General features: G+C 36.9%; 1 protein-coding gene across 1 annotated transcript in view; it reads left to right on the plus strand.

Moving 5' to 3' along the window:
- DCAF13 (DDB1 and CUL4 associated factor 13) overlaps nucleotides 1-22,452 on the plus strand; it is a 28,292-nt gene extending 5,840 nt beyond the window's left edge. Inside the window, exons 4-11 of the mRNA XM_045078008.1 lie at nucleotides 2,962-3,051; nucleotides 4,345-4,500; nucleotides 8,356-8,433; nucleotides 10,281-10,363; nucleotides 11,163-11,327; nucleotides 19,204-19,339; nucleotides 20,951-21,114; nucleotides 21,793-22,452. Of these exons, the coding sequence (XP_044933943.1) occupies nucleotides 2,962-3,051; nucleotides 4,345-4,500; nucleotides 8,356-8,433; nucleotides 10,281-10,363; nucleotides 11,163-11,327; nucleotides 19,204-19,339; nucleotides 20,951-21,114; nucleotides 21,793-21,880 (960 nt within the window). The 3' untranslated portion in view covers nucleotides 21,881-22,452. The remainder of the gene's footprint in view (nucleotides 1-2,961; nucleotides 3,052-4,344; nucleotides 4,501-8,355; nucleotides 8,434-10,280; nucleotides 10,364-11,162; nucleotides 11,328-19,203; nucleotides 19,340-20,950; nucleotides 21,115-21,792) is intronic.
- Nucleotides 22,453-23,595: the final 1,143 nt, after the last annotated feature.

A 23,595-nucleotide genomic window follows, 5' to 3' on the forward strand; every position in this document is an offset into this window, starting at 1 on the left:
TTTCAGTTTTACCACTGTTGGCGGTTTGGTATCTGTCCTTTCATATGTTTTGACCTGTATATATAGCAGCTCGTGTATACAGACGCACTAATCAACTGTGTAAATCTTGAGTAGCATGCTCTGTGCCAAGGTAGATGGGAAAGGAATAGCAAAGGGAGGAGATGATTTCTGGGGAACCTTTAAATATTTGAAAGATTTTTAAAAATATATATTTGAAAGATTGTTGTGTGAAAGAAGAAATGGACTTTTCTATATAGCAGCCTTAGGAATAGTTAATGTTAAAATATTTTGTTTCGGTGTAGGGACCAACTTACTGTCGAAAACCAAAATAGGCTAGTTGGCTAATAGGCAGGGAATTCAGGAATTTTTCAGTAAAGGTTTTTTTTATTTTGTTTTGTTTTGTTTTTTTAAGATTTTGTTTATTTATTTGACAGAGATCACAAGTAGGCAGAAAGACAGGCAGAGAGAGAGAGAGAGAGAGGAAGCAGGCTTCCCGCCAAGGAGAGAGCCCAATGCGGGGCTCAGTCCGAGGACCCCGGGATCATGATCTGAGCTGAAGGCAGAGGCTTAACCCACTGAGCCACCCAGGCTCCCCTAGCTCACACTTTTTAGGAGTACGGCATCTTCATATGCTGTAGAAACTGACGTTGTCATAGAGATGGTCTTTTATTTTCTTTAAAGAGTTTATTTATTTATTTGACAGACAGAGATCACAAGTAGTCAGAGAGGCAGGCGGTGGTGGGGCGGGGGGAAGCAAGTTTCCTGCTGAGCAGAGAGCCAGTTTTGGGGCTTGATCCCAGGACCCTGAGATCATGACCTGAGCTGAAGGCAAAGGCTTAACCCACTGAGCCACACAGGTGCCCCAGTAAAGGGGTTTAAACAAGCTTCATCACCCTGTATACAGTATGTTGTAGAAGGAATTGGGTGGGAAGTTGGAGCAGACTGACTATAACTACACTTCCAGCTGGTTATTCTTTGGGGTATATTGATTAGTTTAATATCCCAGGCAGAGGATACTGGCTGTTTTTTTTTTTTTTAATGCTTAAAATGAAAAAAGTCAGAAAAATATTTCGTATTCACTATTCACTTCCTTTCTTCAGATAAGACATGTGAAAACTACTTGTTGGCCGAATTTTGGGACTTCATGTTTCAAAAAATGTTCAGTACACAATGTTGCAAAAGATAAATCTTTATTAGCTAAATTTAATAATATTTACTGTATCTCAATTTGTGGCACCAACAGGTCTTTCTTCAGCTTACTCAGCCTTGAGATAAGATATGCCGGCCAGGCATATATTGCTTGGCTCCTCATTTCTACAAAATGTTAAACCTTTCTCAGGATTGATGATCTGCTGAGGCTTATACTCAACAGGCTGTATAGAGTAGCATAGTCAATTACAAAGGAATTCAGTTTTGAGTTTGCAGATAGTAGAAGCTTGATCTAAAGCAGCAGTCTTTGGGGTAGATGTTCTCAATGACAGTTTTATCCTGTCTTCCATAAATGCTAAAATTCCAGTGGGTCAAGCCAGATTAGCAAAGACCTCTGTACCTAAACTGCATCCTCAACTCCTCAACAAAAGAAATTCCTGTCTGACCTTAGTACCAAAACTTCTTCCCTAATCACTTACCTGTTCTAATATCATGGGCTCTATGGATTGTTTTGCAGGAAGGATTTCCCTCTTTGAATTTGCTATAAGAAAAACTAAATTTATACTTCTGTCCTAGATAAATATATATTTTTGTTAATATTTTTATTTAGAAAGTAGATATAGATTATGTATAATATGAATGTAAAAACTTTCTAGGTTTTTACATTCATATTATACATAATCTATCTATACATAAAACTTTCTAGGTTTTTACATTCATACTAGTTTTCAGTTAAAAACTAGTAGTTTGGTGTATATAGAGAGTTGTTCACACCCTGTATGTGATTATTTTGTGTTTTTAACCCTAAACTAAGTTATATTGTGCATTCTGTTTTGTAGCTTATTTCCCATAATACCTTGAATGAATCTGCTACATGCACAAGTCTAAATTACCATTGTTTGTTACTTTGCCTTCATTTGGGCCATGGCTTTTTCACTGTCTGCACAACTGTCCGTTCAGTGAAAAGACATATGATGTCTTTAAAACATTATGGAAATCGTTTTGACCTCATGGATCCCTGAAAAATTCTCAGGATCCTTCAGAGGTCTGCATTTCACAGTTTGAAAACCACTGACTTAATAGTTTTGGAGTCTTCTGTCATGCAAAGAAGGGCTTTACCCATGGCGAGATTATAAGAATGACTTCTGTCTACTATTTTTATGTTTTGTATTTAATTTTTTACCTTTAAAATTATATGGAATTTTATATTAATATCAGGTGTCAGATTGCTTCAAACTTTTTAAATGACTAACTTGATACTGTAATACCATTTTATTATAATCCACTTTTCTTCCTTATTTGAAATGCCATTCTTATCACAGTATGCAGTTTTTTGCCATATTTATGACCTAACTTTGTTTCTACTCTCCTTGTGCTCTACTTACATTGTCTTATTTTTATTTTATTTTTTTAATTTTATTTTTTTTAAATTTTATTTATTTGACAGAGATCACAAGTAGGCAGAGGGACAGGCAGAGAGAGGAAGGGAAGCAGGCTCCCAGCCAAGCAGAGAGCCAGGTGCGGGGCTCGATCCCAGGACCCTGGGATCATGACCTTAGCCGAAAGCAGAGGCTTAACCCACTGAGCCACCCAGGCGCCCCTGTCTTATTTTGAATTTTATCTACACTGTGTATTTGTCACAAATCTTTACTGTAACATGTGGGACGTAAAATGCATCAACAAATACAGTATTGGAAGGATTTGGGACATGTATTTTTTTAAACACGAGGTATTTATAATTTGACATATATGTTATCAAGTTTACAGTTAATAAGAGTAGTTCATTATTACCTGAATCATTAATGTTTCAAGGTTGGTGATGACAAAACTGTGAAGCAATGGAAAATGGATGGACCGGGTTACGGAGAAGAGGAAGAACCATTACATACAATATTAGGAAAGGTACAGAAATAAATTGACCTATACTTTGTCTATTAAAATTCTTCTCTTAAAATTATTTCAGAAATTTAATTAAAAAATAAAAGATGTAAATGAGACTTTAGGCTGCAATAATTGACCTATTTTAAGCAATATTTAATACAGTTAAGGTCCTTTGCAGCTAAAGAATTTGAATGGGTCTTTGGTGTTCACTGTATTGGGTTCAGTTTCTGTGTTTACCTGGAAGATGCAATGAAACATTTCCTATGGCAAGTCCATGGGAAGAAATCAAAGAAAAATAATGCTTCGGCTTCTCTCTGATTTATATTATCATAGATCTTACACAAAGCTCAGAATTTCTTACTTGGAAGAACCCCTTAGGCAATGAAGAGGTATTATAATATATTTTTTGTATAAATCTCATTTACATTTCTTAGAATATTATTCTGTAAATCAAATGATATGGTTTAGTTATAGCTTAAGTGTAATTCAGATCATATGGCCTGCCCATGTTTCATAATGCTTACATTTTGATATTAAGGGAACTTCTAAAGTTAGATTTAATCTTTAAATATATATATTTGTAAAATCGGCTTGTCATTTTAGTATTATTGCTGGTATATATTTAAGTTCTGCTTTTCAGATTTCAAGAAATTTTAAATTTTTTAAAGGCACATGGAGGTGGGACATGAGTATTAGATGGAAATAATTTGCAACTGGTAAAAAAATTAGGCATTAATTCTGAAACAAAATTGGTTTCATTCTTGAAAATGCCTTCTCTTAGGAGTTCCAAATGTTTTTGAAATATTTCATCTTACCCCTGTATCTGTGGTAATGGGGATTAATTCTTACTGTAAAGTTTGTCAGATTTGCTTTCATGAATAGAAAATAATTGGAAGCCTGCAGATGCTGGTAAGAGTTCTTAAAAGCGTAAAGTGTTGGCTAAATATTTCCCTTTAATTTGCTTTGCAAACATTTTTTACCACATAGTATAAAGACAGATTTTAATCTGCCCTGAATAGATCAATCTCATCTTTTAAGTGGATAATTCAAAATTTATAAGATTTTATTGATTTTAACAATGTTAGCATCCACCCTTGCCAGGTTTTTTTCAATTTTTATTTTAAGTGGGTTCCATGCCCAATGTGGGGCTTGAACTCCCAACCCTGAGATAGAGTCATATGCTCTACTGAATTTCTTTCTAAACAGGGATTTTCTTAAAAAAGATGAAAGTGTGGGTAAATATATTTAAAATATATAGATTTGAAATATTAATGATAAAAAGACCCATCTATAACAACATCTTTGCTCTTAAAGACAGTGTATACAGGAATTGATCATCACTGGAAAGAAGCTGTTTTTGCCACATGTGGACAGCAAGTAGACATTTGGGATGAACAAAGAACAAGTCCTATCTGTTCAATGACCTGGGGATTCGACAGCATAAGTAGTGTTAAATTTAACCCAATTGAGGTAATGTTGCTTTTTGAAATAGTTCTGCTTGCTGTTTCTTTATTTAATAATTTCAACTCTGTTTAGGAAACTTTGTATGCTATAAGAATTGTGTTTAAATTTTAATGGGCTTCCGGCATTTGGTTAGTTTTCCAGATTATATCTGAGTTCTGTTACCTTTGGTCAGATCTCAACATGTTTGCCCACAGTTTAGTCCCATATATCAGTGTAATATATCTTTAGAGGAAGGTTGTGTGCATGTGCTCATAGGAGTAGAATTCAAGCAAATGGTGTACCGTGCCTTCACATAAGTAAAATGTCAGTAAAATGATAGTTTACTCATGCCTTTGGTGCTCATGTTCCATAGATTACATCACTGTATATTAGGGAAAATGTTAATTTCTTAACTCTTTGAGGTAAGAAGAGGCATTGAGAATTAATTATTTGTAAGTGACAAGGGCACTAATAATTTATAATAATAATATGCACAATTAGTACTATGCTGCATGGTGATAGTTAAATTTTTCTTTGGTCAGATGTCTGATATGGTGATCCTACATCCTTTGAGGTCTGAGGGAAGAGTTGGTGATTTAACTCTACTTATTGTTTATAGAGGTCTGAATTTAGGAAAGGAGGCTGCCCTAAATGCTTAACTAGCCCTTGAACTTAAGACCTTTCCCTGAGCTATTTCTGAATACATAACAATAGATGAACTCATTGTCCAAAAGGCTCAGTAGAAATACCTTTTCCTGGAGAAAGAAAAGGAAATTACTGCATGTATGAACTAATCTTCAAAGTTATGAGATTATCATGTCAGGTGGTATCAGAGATTATCCTGATACGAAAGTTTTGTACTCTCAGAGACCCAAGGGATAAAAGGGAAAAAGTTAAGTCAAAGTAGCAGGGTATAAAATTGTTTATATGAAGTATTGAAACATGAGATGCTGCAGTTTTATGTGAGTTTGGCCTTGTGGTGCTGCTGAGAGGTCAGAGAGTCAGAGGGCACCCTTCCTGCCCCCCAGCATATCCTACCTGAACACTTCTGGAGGGGCTATGGTCAAGAGCAGGATTTGGAAAACTGGTTTGTGAGTCCACTGCCTGTTTTTATAGATCACATTTTTACTAGAACATAACCATACCCTGTTATTTATATATTGTGCTGTGAGAGCAGAATGGCCAACAAAGTCTAAAGTATTTACTTTTTGGTCCTTTACAGAAAAAGATTGCTGACCTTGGTCTAGTGTTTCTATCTGTTCTGTATCTTCCTCACTCCATCCTACATCACCTTTTTGGTTGTAGAAGTGAGATACGGCATGGTGGGGGGTGGGGTGCAAGCCAGCTTTACAGAGCCAGGCCAAGGTGACCCTTGGCAGAAGCAGGCTACAAACACTAGCAATTTGTAGGAACATTTTGTGTCCTACTTGGTGTGGAGCTAAACTGGAACTGTATTTTCTGCCAGGGTACCTTGTCAGTGACCTTATACAAGTCACACTTTTTTTCTATATTTGCTTCTTTATTTTTAAAATGAGATTAAATATATTTTCCAGTGTACTTTATATGGTTGTCATGAGGATAAACCGTGATTAAATTTTATGTGAATATTTTTTAAAGATGCTACCCAAATTTAGGATGATGTTATTACTATTAAAAAAAAATAAACAGAGCAGAGAGATATTGATTCCTCCTCCTCTGAGGGGTAAGCAGTATTTTGCTTCTCTATTTTGGTGAACACCTATGTCAGAAGAGCTGATAGTTAATTCCAAAAATCATAATTGTTATTAGTGATGACCTAGTGACCATGTTTTTCAGACTTGCCTGTGTAAGAACTGTATTTGTTCAGCTGTGTGGGTTTTTATTTTTTCTTTTTTATTACCCTCATGAACTTGAGTGGTAAAAGCAAATGGTGTGCATGTCTCTTATCCTATATTAAACTTAATGGGAAGGGCATGTTGCTGTGAACAAATGGAGTGTATTTGTTTCCTCTAATCATTAATAATTAATTTTCTGTTAAAATATTGAAGCCTACAATTTTGGTAAAGCCAGAAGTTTTATGCTGAGCATTGCCACATTTTAAAGTGTAAAAGTCGGCCTTCACTCTAGGTAGAATTTTTTGCTCAGATTAAAATCTTTATTTTTAGAAATGGAACCTAGTCAGACTTTGAGGTGGCATAATGAGAAACCAAGAAAGATTTAGAGGAGTCACTAATTAGGGGAAAGTCTCAGAGGAAGTGATTAAAAAAGGAAGGTTTGGGGTTTTTTTTTTGTTGTTTTTTTCTAAAGATTTTATTTATTATTTGACAGCGAGAGAAGGAACAGTGGGCGATGGGGGTAGAGGGAAAGAGAGGGAGAAGCTTATTTCCCACTGAGCAGGGGGGCCTGGCTGGTTCAATCCCAGGACCTGGGATCATGACCTGAGCCAAAGGCAGACACTTAACTGAATCACCCAGGCGCTCCAAAAAGGAAGGTTTGCGAAAGGACTAGAGAAGAGATCATGATTGTAGCATTAGCTTTTTGATGTTTTATTTGAACTGTGTACACACATACAGTAGGAGTTAGCTGGCCCTAGGGCTATGTAGTAGATAACTCTTCTTCCTGCACCTGCAGTAGGTAGTGATAGGCAGAAGCCAGGAGTTATGGGTGTCAGAAACCATGAGTGAGGAGGCCTGGCGGGACTCAGGCCCTGCTCCTCGGTAGGGGGCTTGTCCTCATGTAAAGCCAAGGGTTATATCAGCCTCTTGAACATTATAACTAACTTATAAGTAAACTAAGGACTTGCAGGTAGGATATGCTGGGGGGCAGGAAGGGTGCCTTCTGACCGTTTGACCTCTCAGTAGCACCACAAGGCCAAATTCACATCGAACTGCAGCATCTCATGTTTCAATACTTGATACAAACAATTTTATACCCTGCTACTTGACCTTTTTTCACTTTTACTAACTTTGAGTCTCTGAGAGTGTAAAACTTACCTATCAGGATATTCTCTTATTCCATCTAACATGATAATCTCTTGATAACTTTGAAGATTAGTTTATATATGCAGCAATTAAACAGTTGGACAAAGAACAGGTTTAGTTTATACAGAGTTAGTGAACGTGAGGAAATGTTTAACTATTAAAAAGCAGTAGTTTATATGATTAGGAAATATTGCTGTACAGACATGAACTTTTAAATGCCACTACGTAATGCTTCCTGGTTGCAGTAAAATTGATGTATTTCCACACTGCAGTGTATATTGATACAGCTCCTTGGAAAACAATTAGTCCTAAATATCAAAAGCCATAAACTTGTTCATTCTTTTGACTAAGTAATTCACTACTGAAATTTTATCAACTCTTAAAAGAAGAGTTGAGTTTATGAAAATGTTTGTTGAAGTGTTAGTGATTCTACTGAAAACTAGGAAATAGGTTTAAATTGAAGAATGGATAAATAGGGGCCCCGGGGTAGCTCAGCAGTTGAGTGTCTACCTTTGGCTCAGGTCGTGATGCCGGTATCCTGGGATTGAGTCCTATGTTTGGCTCCCTGTTCAGTGGGGAGTCTGCTTCTCCATTTGCCCCTGGTCCTGCTTGTGTTCTCTCACTCTGTCTCTCAAATAAATAAATAATTTTTTAAAAAGAATGGATAAATAAAATCTGTTCTGTTATAAAAAGAACACCAAATTATCTGAACACTCCCATCACTGGCATGTAAAATACACATTTGGCAATGAAAATAAGTTAGGTTGCTGAAGTTATGAGTGATTCATTGTTCTATCTTAAAAATGGACTTCGATATTACAACTTTGTATCTTAAATATTAAGGGTAATTGAATCATTTGTTCGTTGAATGGACAGGGTTTGCTGCCAAGCCTGGCCTTTAACTGCTGATTGTTATTTTTAGACATTTCTCTTGGGAAGTTGTGCTTCTGACAGGAATATAGTACTATATGATATGAGGCAAGCTACTCCTCTGAAAAAGGTGAGTTTCAGTTTGTTTTCTGCTTTGTACAATTGTTAATGCATTCCTTGATGAGATGAGTGACCAAAAAATGTGAAACAATTTTTTTTTTTCAGAATTAAATTTTTTCATAGGCTTGTTCTTAGAAGCCACAGTAATTATAATGGCATTCTCTCATCTTGTTGCTTTTTAGGGACCCTTAAGTTTTTACTAAGTTCTGTATCCTAGTCAACTTTGTATCTTCTATAATGTCAGTAAATTTTAGGCACTGAAATTGGTACTTACTGAGCTCAGAGTTCTAAGTATTGCATCCCATTACTTCACACCCCATGGTTTTCATATGACACATACAGGATTCTGTTCCAGAATGTTTTGTAATGGATTCACCTAACAAGCTTTATTTGTTTAATTACATGCTGATGGATACTAGTTGACTAGGTTGTGTTTAGATAAGCACTGTCTTGTTCAAGGTGACTCATTTCCCCAGCAGTTTTAAGGCAGTCATTCCAGGACTTAGATACCAAACCTGAAACAACCTTAAGCTGACTCTACAGAGGGACAGACATATTGTCAGTAAAGAGAGGAGTGCCATTATAAGTAAAAGGGTATAAAGTTGAAGTCAAGTGCTCAAACTCAAGAATGCAGAAGGACCTAGACATCATTCATGTGTCATAGGTCTGTTGTGATAGTCCACATGTGAAAGAAATGCTTTTAATACTTTTGTTGTTCCTAAACTATTTTTACTACATGTAATAAATTCAGAAATATTAGAAGTAAAGTATATTCATTGAGATTTGAACTGCATAAAAATGATGATCTTTCCAAAGTACCACTTTAATCCTTTCACTCATTCATGTGGTCTAGTGGGCAGATTTTGCATAAACTTTGGTGTTAGGCCTTAAGCAGGTAACTTGATCTGTGTTTCTCCTATAAAATGATGATATTAATAATTATTTTCCAGCACATTGGTGAGAATAAAACGTGATATTTTATCTTTTATTAGCAGAATACTAAGATGAAATCTAGTTTAATAGATAGTAGTTTCTGGCCCATCTGCCTTTACATTTTCTGTTTTTAATGGTGCTCCGTTACTTTTGGTTGAAGAAAAGAACTATAGCCTGGCTTTCAAGGCCCTCCATATCTGGTCCCAGTTTGCATTCCATTGATCTATTCGTTTCAGTTAGTGAGATAACATTTAAATAAGGTTTGTCACATGCAGGTCACCTTGGTGGAGGCAGAGGTCCTGTTTTCTTTCATTTCTTTATTCTATATAGTAGGCTATCATTGTTTTTTCTGTCCTTTCTCTCCTACTCTTATTAGTTTTCAACCAGGGGTATATTTTTAGAAATGTGAGAGGGGCATTTTAGAGACTGGCCTTTAGTGGACATGTGCCTGAGAGGCTAAACATTTACAGTGGATGTTCATAGCAAAAGATTATCCTACTCGAAATGCCAGTAGTGTTCTTGGCTGAGAAACACAGATAGGCTGGTCCGTCCCAGATCGGCTCAAATCATGCTTGTCTTTTTAAAATCTTTCTTCTTTAACCCTAAAATCACCATTAATTTTGCCCCCAATTTGATACTTAATCATTTACTGTTTTTATTATATTTTAACTTCTCTTACATATATCTCATTTTTCTGACTAAACGATAAGTTATTCAAGGTTGAGGGACCATTTATTAAGCGTTTTTGTATTTTTCAGTCTACTGTTTAGCCTGTGTGCTCTGGAAACAATTAGTGATTGATTTCTTTTCCTCTTGCACCAACCTGAGTACTGTGCACATAATAGGTGTTTACTAAATATGTGTTTAAATCAGTTAAACACGGTGATTTCACGGTGATGGGTTACTGTCTTCTTCCTTTCTCAGGTCATCTTAGATATGAGAACAAATACAATTTGTTGGAACCCTATGGAAGCTTTCGTTTTTACTGCAGCAAATGAAGATTACAAGTAAGTTTTCTTCTTTTTAAAACTTATTTGGTTCTAGGGGCACCTGGGTCGCTCAGTAGGTTAAGCCTCTGCCTTCGGCTCAGGTCATGATCGCAGGGTCCTGGGATCAAGCCCTGCATTGGGCTCTCTGCTCATGGGGAGCCTGCTTCCTCCTCTCTCTCTCTCTCTCTGCCTGCCTCTCTGCCTACCTGTGATCTCTGTCTGTCAAAAACAAAACAAAACAAAACCCAGAAAACTTATTTGGTTCTATGTGAAGTGGCTCAACTGAATAAATTTTGCTAATGAAATACGTTTTCCTAGATAGTATTCCTTCAAATATAAGATAGAAAATTGTCACTTCTGTCTCTAAAATAAATGTATCTTCCAAACTGGAGAAGAGTGTCTTAGAAAAATATTCTCAGTAGACCAGAGACAGTAAACTACGACCCATGGGCCAAATCCTGTCTACTGCCCGTTTTTGTAAATAGTTATTGGATTATAATGATACTCATTTATATGCACTACCTGTTGTTCCTCTGGGTGGTGGAATTAAAGGTAAGTTTTGTACTCTGTACTTTTTTGAAAGCATTACATTTTCTGCAATGAGATTTATGTTTATGAGGATTAAAGTGTGTAAATGTAATCTTTAGGAATAATAAAAACTGGTAATATTTTTCCCTATCCCTTAGCTGCTGTGTAAAAAAGCTATATATTTAGGTGTGCATTATTTAGCCAATGGTCTTAATTTCCTTTTTGTCTCTTAGTACTGCATTGTTTCTTTATAAGAATTTATATGGAGTAATCAAACATTCTTTTACAGCTTGTATACATTTGATATGCGTGCGCTGGACACTCCTGTAATGGTACATATGGATCACGTGTCTGCAGTGCTTGATGTGGATTATTCTCCCACTGGGAAAGAGTTTGTGTCCGCCAGTTTTGATAAATCTATTCGTATCTTTCCTGTGGACAAAAGTAGAAGCAGGTATGTGACTACCAGTAAACTATTTTTTCTTATCTTGATCATCATTTACCTTTTTTGAAAGGTGGTTTGGTTATGTGTATATGGGGGACTCACATACTTAGGATACCAAATTCCACGGTGTCATCTATGGACAAAACGTGAGCCTACTGGGCAGTTTCTTTCTCTTAGTAGGAAACTACCTTTATATAATTAGAAATCTTAGTGTTTGCCTTTATTTCAGAGTTGTTTTTAAGTGTTTATAGTACACTCTTTTTTAAGACTTAATTTTTTTTTTTTAAGATTTTATTTATTTATTTGACAGAGACCACAAGTAGACAGAGAGGCAGGCAGAGAGAGAGAGAGGAGGAGGCAGGCTCCCTGCTGAGCAGAAAGCCCGATGCGGGGCTCTATCCCAGGCCCCTGGGATCATGACCTGAGCCAAAGGCAGAGGCTTTAACCCAGTGAGCTACCCAGGCACCCCAAGACTTAATTTTTTAGAGCATTTTTAGGTTACTACTAAATTGAGAGGAAGGTAACATTTTGTTTTTTTGAGATTTTATTTATTCATTTGAGAGAGAGCATGAGAGTACAAGCAGGGGAAGTGGCAGAGGGTAGAGGGAGAAGCAGGCTCGCCACTGAGCACGGAGCCTGGTATGGAACCTGATCCTACCCTGGGATCTTAACCTGAGCCGAAGGCACATGCTTAACCAACTGAGCCACCCAGGCACTCCCAGAGATTTGTTGTATGGCCTCTGCCCCAATGCATGGAGAGCTGCTACCCCTCCACCCATTATCAACATCATTCACCAGAATAGTACGTTTGTTAGTAATAAGAATAAATGTGCATTGACACATCTTCATTACCTTAAATCCATAATTTATCTTTAGGGTTCACTCTTTGTGTTATGCATTCTTTGGGTTTGAACAAATATATAATGATATATTTTCATCATGATAATATTTTCATTGCTCTAAAATAGAAACTTTAAAAAATTATTTAAAAAATTTTAAAAATGTTAAGAATGTAGAAAAGTTTTCCCTCATATAGTTTAAGAGCAATTAATAACAATACTTTACCTTTTTTTTTTTTTTTTTTTCTTATTCAAACTCAGCTCTTATACATTCAAAGCAAAAATAAGAAAGAGAAAATAAAAAAACAGTTTAAATTGTGAGGACCATTCTCCCTCCATTCCACTAGTAGTTATATGCCCTGGAATGGCCAAGAAGTGGGAGATAGGATACTCAGCTGTCCTGTCCTCCATTTGTCTCTTATTCTGTAAGCACATCCAGTGTAATTCTGGTGTGAAGATAGATGTTACTTTGTAGAGCTTGGCCCTTTACTACATATTATGTATTACTGAATGTAATGTATATTTATACATCTCTATTATATAGTGCTGTATTCGGTTAGTTAATAGCGAATTATGGCATTTTAAGGTTTTAAGGATAGTTTTGACTGCACTTGGTTTTTTGCTTTATGAGCTGACTATAAAACCTAACTCTTGTGTAAGATAATTGCTGCTTGTATAGTGTGCTTTGGTTTATAGAGCACTTTTATGCATACTCTTGTTGTTCCTTAGTAATACTTTATATTGTCCCTAGAAGCATATTCAGAGCAAAACCAAGTAAGTTGGGGGAAATTTTCCCATAAAAAATGATTTTTAGTATACCTGGCTGGCTCAGCCCATTGGGTCATGAGTTCAAGCCCAATGTTGAGTATAGAGATTACTTAAAATAAATTTTTTTAAAAGATAATTAAAGTATTATAGTGGTGTTTACACTTGAAGATATGACTACCTCCATTTAAATATAGTAATAGTATTGACATTAAAATTTAAAAAGAATAAATGAATATTCTTTCTAAAATACCATATAAATATATATACACAGTGCCTTCATGTGCATAAATACATACACTTGATTGAGTGTCCTACTCTTATGTGGCGGAATTAAAGCTCAATGGGGGGGTGCCTGGGTGGCTCAGTGGGTTAAAGCCTCTGCTTTCGGCTCAGGTCATGATCCCAAGGTCCTGCGATCGAGCCCCGCATCAGGCTCTCCGCTCGAAAGGGAGCCTGCATCCCGCTCTCTCTGTGCCTACCTCTCTGCCTGCTTGTGATTTCTGTCTGTCAAATAAAATCTTTAAAAAAAAAAAAAAAGAAAAAAAGCTCATTGGGGAAAAGATGGACTTGGTGAAAGGTAACAGTGATTAGAAGTAGGAAAGGAAAGGAGAGGAGTGAGTGGAATCTGGGAGAGGAAGGAACAGAAAACATATAATGAGAGTGGGAGGTGATGATCTGTGCCAGAGGACCACAGTGTGGAGCTGGTAAAGCAGTGTACCCAGCTTCATAAAGATTGCTGATAGTAGACAGGCAGGGGATACTCAGCACTACACTAATGAGGACTGGCTCTTGATGATGGTAGTAGAGAGTTGTTCTGGGACCCTTCCTTCCCTTAAGGGAAAAATGACTCTAGACAACATAAATTTGGTGTTGTAATTACAGCAGGCTGGAGAAATCTCACCATTTTAGTGCAGTGATGAGAATTTTGGTCACTACTTGTACTGAAAACTAGCTTAGCTTCTATAGTACTGAACCTTTTTGAGTCTTTTGAGTGGTGTTCATTTTCAAAGTTCGTATTGTGTCCTTTTTCTGACTCGGGGGCGTTCTGTTCTAGAATTCAGGTACATCTAAGTCAGGGGCCTTCGGTGCAGAATTTCAAGGAGTTCCTCATTGTTGTCAGGGTTGTGCAGGTGTCATCCCTGTGTCTACACCTCAGTTTCTTCACCCTCATCCCAGCCTCATATCAGAAATAAAAAAGTCTTTCAGTGACTCCTCAAAGTCAGACAACTCATCCATACCTTTTTTCATCCCAGCCAACCTGCTTTTTTTTAACTTTTTGGTATTTTTATTTATGGTAGTTGCGTCTTCCTACCCTGTGATTAGAGGGAGCCATACTGATTCCTAACCTTTCTTGTATTACTGATTATCAGCATGCCATTATCATCATTGTTATGTATCTCATTAAAAAGTTTCTTGAATCAAAAGCATAATGACTGGAATATTCTGATGACGTTGATCTTCATTCCATTTTCTGCATGTAGAACTCCCGGTGTTGGGTTTCATATGGCTGTTGCCTCCTTTACAACTTACTGGATATTCTCCAAACTGTCATGAATGGTTTGTTGGGATTATTCAGTCAGGCCCGCAGCAGGGCTGCTGGTTTGCATTCTTCTCACATCCCTGGAAGATACTAAGAATTTGGGGAATGTGACCCTCCGTTATTTTCTTTGCATCACAGCTGCCATAGTAGGACAGCACTTTTCTCTTTCTTTTTTTTTTTTAATTAAATTTTTTATTTTTTTATAAACATATAATGTATTTTTATCCCCAGGGGTACAGGTCTGTGAATCGCCAGTTTTACACACTTCACAGCACTCACCATAGCACATACCCTCCCCGATGTCCATAACCCCATGCCCCTTCTCCTGGCCTCCCTCCCCCCAGCAACCCTCAGTTTGTTTTGTGAAATTAAGAGTCTCTTATTATTTGTCTCCCTCCCAATCCCATCTTGTTTCATTTATTCTTTTCCTACACCCCAAACCCCCCATGTTGCATCTCCACTTCCTCATATCAGGGAGATCATATGATAGTTGTCTTTCTCCAATTGACTTACTTCGCTAAGCGTAGTACCCTCTAATTCCTTCCATGTCGTCGCAAATGGCAAGATTTCATTTCTTTTGTTGGCTGCATAGTATTCCATTGTGTATATATACCACATCTTCTTTATCCATTCATCTGTTGATGGACATCTAGGTTCTTTCCATAGTTTGGCTATTGTGGACATTGCTGCTATAAACATTTGGGTGCACGTGCCTCTTCAGATCACTGCGTTTGTATCTTTAGGGTAAATACCCAGTAGTGCAATTGCTGGGTCATAGGGTAGCTCTATTTTCAACTTTTTGAGGAACCTCCATGCTGTTTTCCAGAGTGGTTGCACCAGCTTGCATTCCCACCAACAGCGTAGAAGTGTTCCCCTTTCTCCGCATCCTCGGCAGTATCTGTCATTTCCTGACTTGTTAATTTTAGCCATTCTGACTGGTGTGAGGTGGTATCTCATTGTGGTTTTGATTTGTATTTCTCTGATGCCAGGTGATGTGGAGCACTTTTTCATGAGTCTTTTGGCCATTTGATGTCTTCTTTGCAGAAATGTCTGTTCATGTCCTCTGCCCATTTCTTGATTGGATTATTTATTCTTTGGGTGTTGAGTTTGCTAAGCTCTTTATAGATTTTGAATACTAGCCCTTTATCTGATATGTCGTTTGCAAATATCTTCTCCTATTCAGGACAGCACTTTTCTAATAGGATGCATAAGCAGACAGAAAGAATGGGAAAAGAACTAAGAAAGAGAGAATTGAGAATGTTTGGACACCTATCATCTCAAGGACCCGCAGCTGAGTTCAAACTGAATTATTCCAAAGCTATTGTGGGCATCCAAACACGGGTCTATCTAAAAAGCTCAAGTAATTTCCAAAGTTGTATGAAGTAAGGAGTTCTTAAGCCCCATTTCCAGGGAGTTGTCTTCTGATGTCATTTAGAGATTTTGTAATCACTGTGGTGATTTATAGTACTTGTTGGGTTTAGATACAAGTGGTATTTCCTCTAATCTTTGCCTTCATCTGCTGAACAGGTAGTTCTGGTTTGTTCTGTGGTCTGCTTTTTATGTAATGTTTATGTAATGTTTATTACAAACATCAGATAGCACAGCCAGTGCTTTGAATAATCTTTATTTTTAAACTGTTTTTCTCTGAAAGACCTTAAAATGGTAACATGTACTTTTGAAGTAAAGTCAGTATTTGAAATTAGAAAATAGTATGAAGTTTCCTCAAAAAGTTAAAAATAGAGCTACCCTACGACCCCGCAATTGCACTACTAGCTATTTACCCCAAAGATACAGATGTAGTGAGAAGAAGGGGTACATGCACCCCAATGTTCATAGCAGCAATGTCCACAATAGCCAAACTGTGGAAGGAGCTGGGATGCCCTTCAACAGAGGAATGGATAAAGAAGGTGTGGTACATATATACAATGGAATATTACTCAGACATTAGAAAGGATGGATACCCACCATTTGTATCGACATGGATGGACCTGGAGGGGATTATGCTAAGTGAAATAAGTTAAACAGAGTAGTACTGTGATAAGGTAATTATCACATGGTTTCACTCGTATGTGGAACATAAAAAGTAGCATAGAGGACCATAGGGGAAATGAGGGAAAACTGATTATGGGGGGAATCAGAGAGGGAGACAAACCATTAGAGACTATGGACTCCCGGAAACAAACTGAGGGTTTCAGAGGGGAGGGGTGTGGGGGGATGGGGTAGCCAGGTGATGGGTATTAAGGAGGACTGGGTGTTACATGCAACTAATGAATCGTTGAACACCACATCAAAACTAAGGATATGTACTGTATGGTGGCTAACTGAACATAATAAAGAAAAACAATGAAGTTACTAATTTGAGAGCTTAAAAAAATGAAATTAGGCTTATTGGGATTTCATTCAATATTTACTAAGCAAACAAGTAAATTACTTGCATTCACATGGAGTACTTTGACTGTATAGTAAAGAATTTAAGTTTTTAAAATGTATCTCCTAATAGCATGACTTTCAGTGAGCTTTTTAAAATCTTTAACATAGATAAAGGTATCTAGAAGTTAAGAATTTCACATACTTTACAATTAAGGAGGATCTGTTTTGGTTAAGGAACCATTGGATTTGACTGGTTTCATATATCAACAGATTATTTTTAATGGTTAAAGCCTGATTGAATTTTCCTATCATTTATTTTTTTTTTAAGATTTTATTTATTTATTTATTTGAGGGAGAGAGTGTGATCAAGCACAAGCACGGGGAGCTGCAGAGGGAGAGGGAAAAGCAGGCTCCCCACTGAGCAGGGACCTGGTTCTATCCAGGGAACCTGATATCATGACCTGAGCCAAAGGCAGACACTTGACCAACAGAGCCATCCAGGCATCCCAAATTTCCTGTCCTTTAAATTCATCATGGGATGCCTGAGTGGCTAAGTTGGTTAGGTCTGCCTTCAGCCTAGGTCCTAGGGTCCTAGGTCCCAGGGTCCTAGGATCGAGTTCCCCATCACGCTGCTTGCTTGGTGAGGGACCTGCCTTTCCCTGCTGTTTCCCCTGCTTATGCTCACTCTCTTTTTCTCTCTCTTTGACAGATAAATAAATAAAATCTTTTTACATACATACATACATACACACATTATAGTGCTAAAGAAAAGAAGGGCCACTTAAGTAGGTAGAGATTATGAGAAGTGAATCTTGTAAAAGCAGAGCATTGAGAGGGGAAAGAAATGCAGTCTGTCTCATCTAGTTTTTATTATAATAGGATGTTCTTTCTAACCATCTTTCCCCTTTTAGAAATAACTTTCTTTGGGTTTCTCTACATGTTCACTTGAGCTCAAAACATATCCGTTAGAAACATTGTAAAAGACTAGTTTTGTGAGTGTATCTCAGATAATTTTTATAAATCCGAATTCTTTCTGATCTGGTCATGATGTGTGGGTTTTCTTCTACTGTGCAAAATGGCCAACTTTGGTTCCTTTCTGTCAAGTCTCTGTTTTGAATTGTCTAACCCAGATACGGAAAACTCATTTCTCCAAAAGTCTCTATTTTTCCTGACCTTGCCTTTTACTTGTCTTTTAATGCTCTTTTTAACACTTTCCCAATATAGAATCTTCTGTGAATTCACTTAGCGTGTTTCACAGCCTTTCCAAATAGGTACGATATTTTACATCTCCATTTATTAAATGATTCTTAACTCATCAGACACTTCTATAGCCCACCCTTTCCGTTCACACATGTAAATCATCAACTCTCACTTTAATTAAGTAAGCTTTTTAAACAATTCGACCAAAACAAAAATCATACATTAGGATCAACATACCAGGATGTGCTCTTTGAAAGCTATTACATTTATTTTATTTTCCAGTAAAATGAAAAAAAAAATATGATTATTGATCTGAATTGATTTGGAGGGAGGAGACAGTTTCTTTTTGCTAAAAAATTACTCTAGGGACGCCTGGGTGGCTCAGTTGGTTAAGCAGCTGCCTTCGGCTCAGGTCATGATCCCAGCGTCCTGGGATCGAGTCCCACATCTGGCTCCTTGCTCTGCGGGGAGCCTGCTTCTCCCTCTGACTCTGCCTGCCACTCTGTCTGCCTATGCTCGCTCTCGCTCGCTCTCTCTCTGACAAATAAATAAATAAAATCTTTTAAAAAAAATAAAAAATAAAATAAAAAATTACTCTAGCTTCACCATATTTTGTTTGTGTTATAAATATGCCTTCAGTAATTTTGTGAACTTTCCTGGGCATCTGGTTTTGTTTAGTTTGTTTATATTTATTTTTCTTATTGGATTCTAATTCCTCTGAGGGCAGGAGTTTTGTTTTGTTTTGTTTTAACTCCCCAGGGCATAGCATAGAACCTTGTTAGTCTGGTTCAATGAAAGTACGTTAGCATTAATTTGAATTTCCCTTTTATACTCTCTTAAAGACTCAGAAATGCTATCCTGATACTTGATGGGCAATGGTTAAAGAAAAGCTGTATCAAAATCCTAATTTTAGGGGTGCATGGGTGGCTCAGTTGGTTAAGTGGCTGCCATTAGCTCAGATCATGATCCCAGGGTCCTGGGATCGAGCCCCATATTGGGCTCTCTGCTCAGCAGAGAGCCTGCTTTTCCCTCTTCCTCTGCCTGCCGCACTGCCTGTTTGTGCTCTCTCTCTGTGTCTCTCTGTCAAATAAATAAAATCTTTAAAAAATAGTAATAAAATTAATTAAATTTTAAAAATCCTAATTTTTACTAAATTCCTCTTTTGTAGGGAAGTCTATCACACAAAGAGAATGCAACATGTTATCTGTGTAAAATGGACTTCTGACAGCAAATATATTATGTGTGGATCTGATGAAATGAACATTCGTCTGTGGAAAGCTAATGCTTCTGAAAAATTGGGTGTGGTAAGAGAACCCTTTTTATTTCATTGTCATAAAACTAGTTTCTAATTTAGTGGGTAATATTATATTGTAAAGAATTTATTTGAAATATTCTTAAGTATTTTGTTTTTTGGGTTTTTTTTTTTTTAAAGATTTTATTTATTTATTTGACAGAGAGAGATCGCAATTATGCAGAGAGGCAGGCAGGCAGAGTGAGAGGGGAGAAGCAGGCTCACCACTGAGCAGAGAGCCCCATATGGGGCTCAATCCCAGGACCCTGGGATCATGACCTGAGCTGAAGGCAGAGGCTTTAATCCACTGAACCACCCAGGCATCCCAGAAATACTCTTAAGTATTTTGATCAAACTGGCATAGTTGTGATAAAAAATAAGTTAGCAGCAAAATAGACAAGGCTGTATTGAGGTTTACTTTTTTATATCAGAGGCACCTTCAGAGGCCTTTGTTAATTAAAATATTTGATAATATTTGAGTCTTCTTGATTCTCTGTTTTTCTTGAGACAAGGAGAGAAGGTCTAAAGACTAAAAAGTTAGAACTGAGAATGCTTGCTTCCTCTGTTAAAGGAATAGTAATCAGGCACATAAAGGGTTCAAGTGCCTGAGAGGTCTTTTAATTTCAAAAACAGTGAAACACTAACTTAAAAAAATATATAGAAATCTTCAGACTGTAAAGAAGATTCAGTGAAGATAGAACACATATTATCATTGGCTGGCTACCTCTGGATTGGAGGTTATGGTTGGTTTTTCTTTTGTTTTTGATGTTTTCTGAATGTCTCATGTTTCTGCTATGAAACATTTCATATCAAACATGAGTGTTTTTATCAACAACAAATACTAAGTTTAAAGAGAAAAGGTTAAGTGTAAGTTATTTTCTACATAACCCCAGTAAGGAAAATCAAGATAAGATAAACAGTAATTAAAGGCAATTTTATTTTAGGCTTAATGATTGGTAAATATCACACTATGCGTAGGTTTCAGTTCATCATTATATGTTCCTCTAAATCCTATCCTTAACATTTGTTAAACGAGACATCACAGAATTGAACACTTTTTGTTTTCTTTTTTTTTTTTTAAAGATTTTATTTATTTATTTGACAGAGGGAGATCACAAATAGACAGAGAGGCAGACAGAGAGAGAGAGAGAGAGAGAGGGAAGCAGGCTCCCTGCTGAGCAGAGAGCCCGATGCGGGCCTTGATCCCAGGACCCTGAGATCATGACCTGAGCCGAAGGCAGCGGCTTAACCCACTGAGCCACCCAGGCGCCCGAATACTTTTTGTTTTCTGTTTCAGTAGTTATTTTTATGGAAAAACTGTCAAGGACTTAATTTAGGTGCTTTTTCTATGCTGTTTATGCCCAGAGGTCTGACTCAGTAGTCCACATAGCCCTACTCCCTCAGGACTGATATTTTAAGTGGTGGCATCTATCTACATTAGAGGCATACAGCCCAGCATTTGCAGAGATAAGATACACGTAACCTTGCTAAAGGTAGAATTATTTTGGCATTTTTGGTCGCATATCCTAGAAGTTTAGTTTTTGGAAGAAACTGCGCTTCCTAGCTTTGTTATTTGAAGAAAAGAACAAACCATTCACTGAAGTATCAAAATGCATTTTTCCAGCTTACATCACGAGAAAAAGCAGCCAAAGATTATAACCAGAAGTTGAAGGAGAAATTTCAACATCATCCTCATATAAAACGCATTGCTCGTCACCGACATCTACCAAAATCTATCTACAGCCAGATCCAGGAACAGCGGATCATGAAGGAAGCTCGCCGACGAAAGTATGATTTGGGGCATTTGATTCTCTCTCAGTACCCTTCTCTAACTTCCCCTCTCAGATCACCGGAAATAAACAGAAACATTCTTTTCAAGGGAGTAATTTATGTGCTGTTGCACAGTAGAGATGTTTTTGAAATCTTCCTTGAAGGGGAAACAGTGATTATCTGAGAATTTCCATTACCTATTTTATGAGATTATGTTTAAAGGTCAACCAGCAGAAATGAATTCCATCAAAATAAGGAAACATTTTTGCTCATTCTAAAAAAAGTATTGTAAATAATGTTTTAAAAAATTCTTTCTAATGAAGCTGGAATTAAGAGGTATTGTATATTTTCCAAGTTAAAGAATGCAAAGAACTCATAGCATCCATTTCTTGAAACATGTTAGAAAAAGTTTTACTCATAGAATTTTGAATCTGAAGCAGAGCTCACTGCCATTTTCCCAGTAGAATGTTCTTCTCTTTGGAATAGGACACTATTATGTGATGAGAGAAGAAACAATTAAATTAACCAACTTGACTTCTAGCTACTTTTTACCCAGTCTCCTTCTGAAAACATTTTTCTTTATCAGTAAGGAGTTTTCTGGTGAAAGAAAACCCTGGTTTTTCTAAGAAAGGTTTCTTTGGTTAAGGTGATTTCTCATAAACTTGCTTATGTTTTGTGTATTTTGTTTATTTCTAGGGAGGTGAATCGTCTCAAACATAGCAAGCCTGGATCTGTGGCAATTGTGTCAGAGAAGAAGAAACACGTAGTGGCAGTTGTGAAATAATACTTGGTATTCCTACCAATCCTCATGTATAATTATTTGTTATATTTTGATGTGCAGACTGTATAAATAAAATACTGGTTCTAGAATAATGACAAACAGCTCAGTTACATGTGTAGAACTGAAAAACAGTACCCCTGAAAAACTGTCCTGAAAGATGGCCTGGTTGATAAGACTATCCAACATTTTATCTTTGATCTGCTTACTTATTTCATTGAAGAATACAGTATTGCCAACTAACATGTTTATTACTGCTAGAAATTACAGATACACTTTGATCTATTATTGTAGATATACTTTACATTTGAATTTACATTTATGACCAAACATCTCTTTTGTTACCTTTAGTATTACTTTGGGTAATTATTGCAATGATTCTTCCAGTGATTACATATAATGTGTGGAAGAATTATGTTAAAACTTTTTTTAATTCATTTAATTTTCTGTGCTTTATTTGTATTTGGCTCTTTGAGACTTTAAAGATAATCAGGTTGCATTTATATAACTTTTATAAATAATCATTATAATTTATGGTCAAGTTAAGATAATAAAACATCTTTTTCTCAGTGTTGTAACTTTGATCCCTTTCTGCTAATTTCTCTTCATTCTCAGTAAATCGTAAATACTTCTGTGTTGGTTTTTTTTAAATTGTGGTTTAGTAAACTTTATTATGAGTATATATAACCCAAATTTTAGGAAATTTTAACTAAAGAAGAGATTTTTAGGGGTACCTTGGTGGCTTAGTTGGTTAAGCATCCAACTCTTGATTGCAGCTCAGGTCTTGAACTCGGGGTCATCAGTTCAAGCCCGGCATTGAGTTCCACACTGGTTGTGGAAACTACTTAAATAAAAAACTGAAAGAAGAGATTTGTAAAAACACACAAATATATATGTTAAGAATGCATATATTTGTAGTAAAAATATAAAGAAATGCACAGGAATGATCAAAATCTGGAGAGTTGGAGGAAGATAGGTGGGATAGACAGGAGACTTCCACTCTTACTGATGTTCCTTTCTTAAGCTGTATGATTGTTGTATTATTTATGCTTTCTTGGGTATTTCACCATATTTTTCTTAAGACGGAGAAGAGGTCAACCATCTACCTTTTAATTCATGTGATCTGTTAAAGGCCTTACTTATTTGATTTGCAAGGTGAACCAAGTTGTTTTTTGCACTATACTGCTGTTAGTTTGGGTGTGGTTTCAAAGATGTATGTATGCAAAAACTGATCCAAAAACATGAGCTTTGGTGAAATTTGAGTCCTACAAGAAGCAGATACCTAAATGGGATTAGATGCGCAAGAGATTTGTTGGCAGGAACTATCTGTAAAAGACTAAGAGGCGGGAGCAGGAGTACGCAGGGAGAGCCTTCTCTCTGGACCATAGGCTTGACACCTGTGACAGGAGAGCAGGAAGAAAGGAGGACTCCGAGGAGCCTCGGGATGCAGTGTCATTTTAAGAAAGGTTGGGCCAGACTGATGGGGTGTCCTGGTACCAAAGTTGCTTATCTGAGGAGTCCCGTATTCAAGAATGAGCCAGCACTACTACCCTCATGTGCCCAGTCGGTGGCAGGGAGCAGCCGTGGGGAAGCATGACCTTACAGTAATACAGTAGTGGCAGCTGGGACCCTTCAGCTAGGACTTTATAGCTGCACCCCTTGTGCCGTACAGATCCACTTCTTACAGGTTTGGGGAACAACTCCTCCATGATTTCCATGCA

The sequence above is a fragment of the Mustela putorius genome, unplaced genomic scaffold (assembly GCF_011764305.1).
Source record: "Mustela putorius furo isolate JIRA1106 unplaced genomic scaffold, ASM1176430v1.1 tig00000228_pilon_pilon_pilon, whole genome shotgun sequence".
Classification (NCBI taxonomy): Eukaryota; Metazoa; Chordata; class Mammalia; order Carnivora; family Mustelidae; genus Mustela; species Mustela putorius.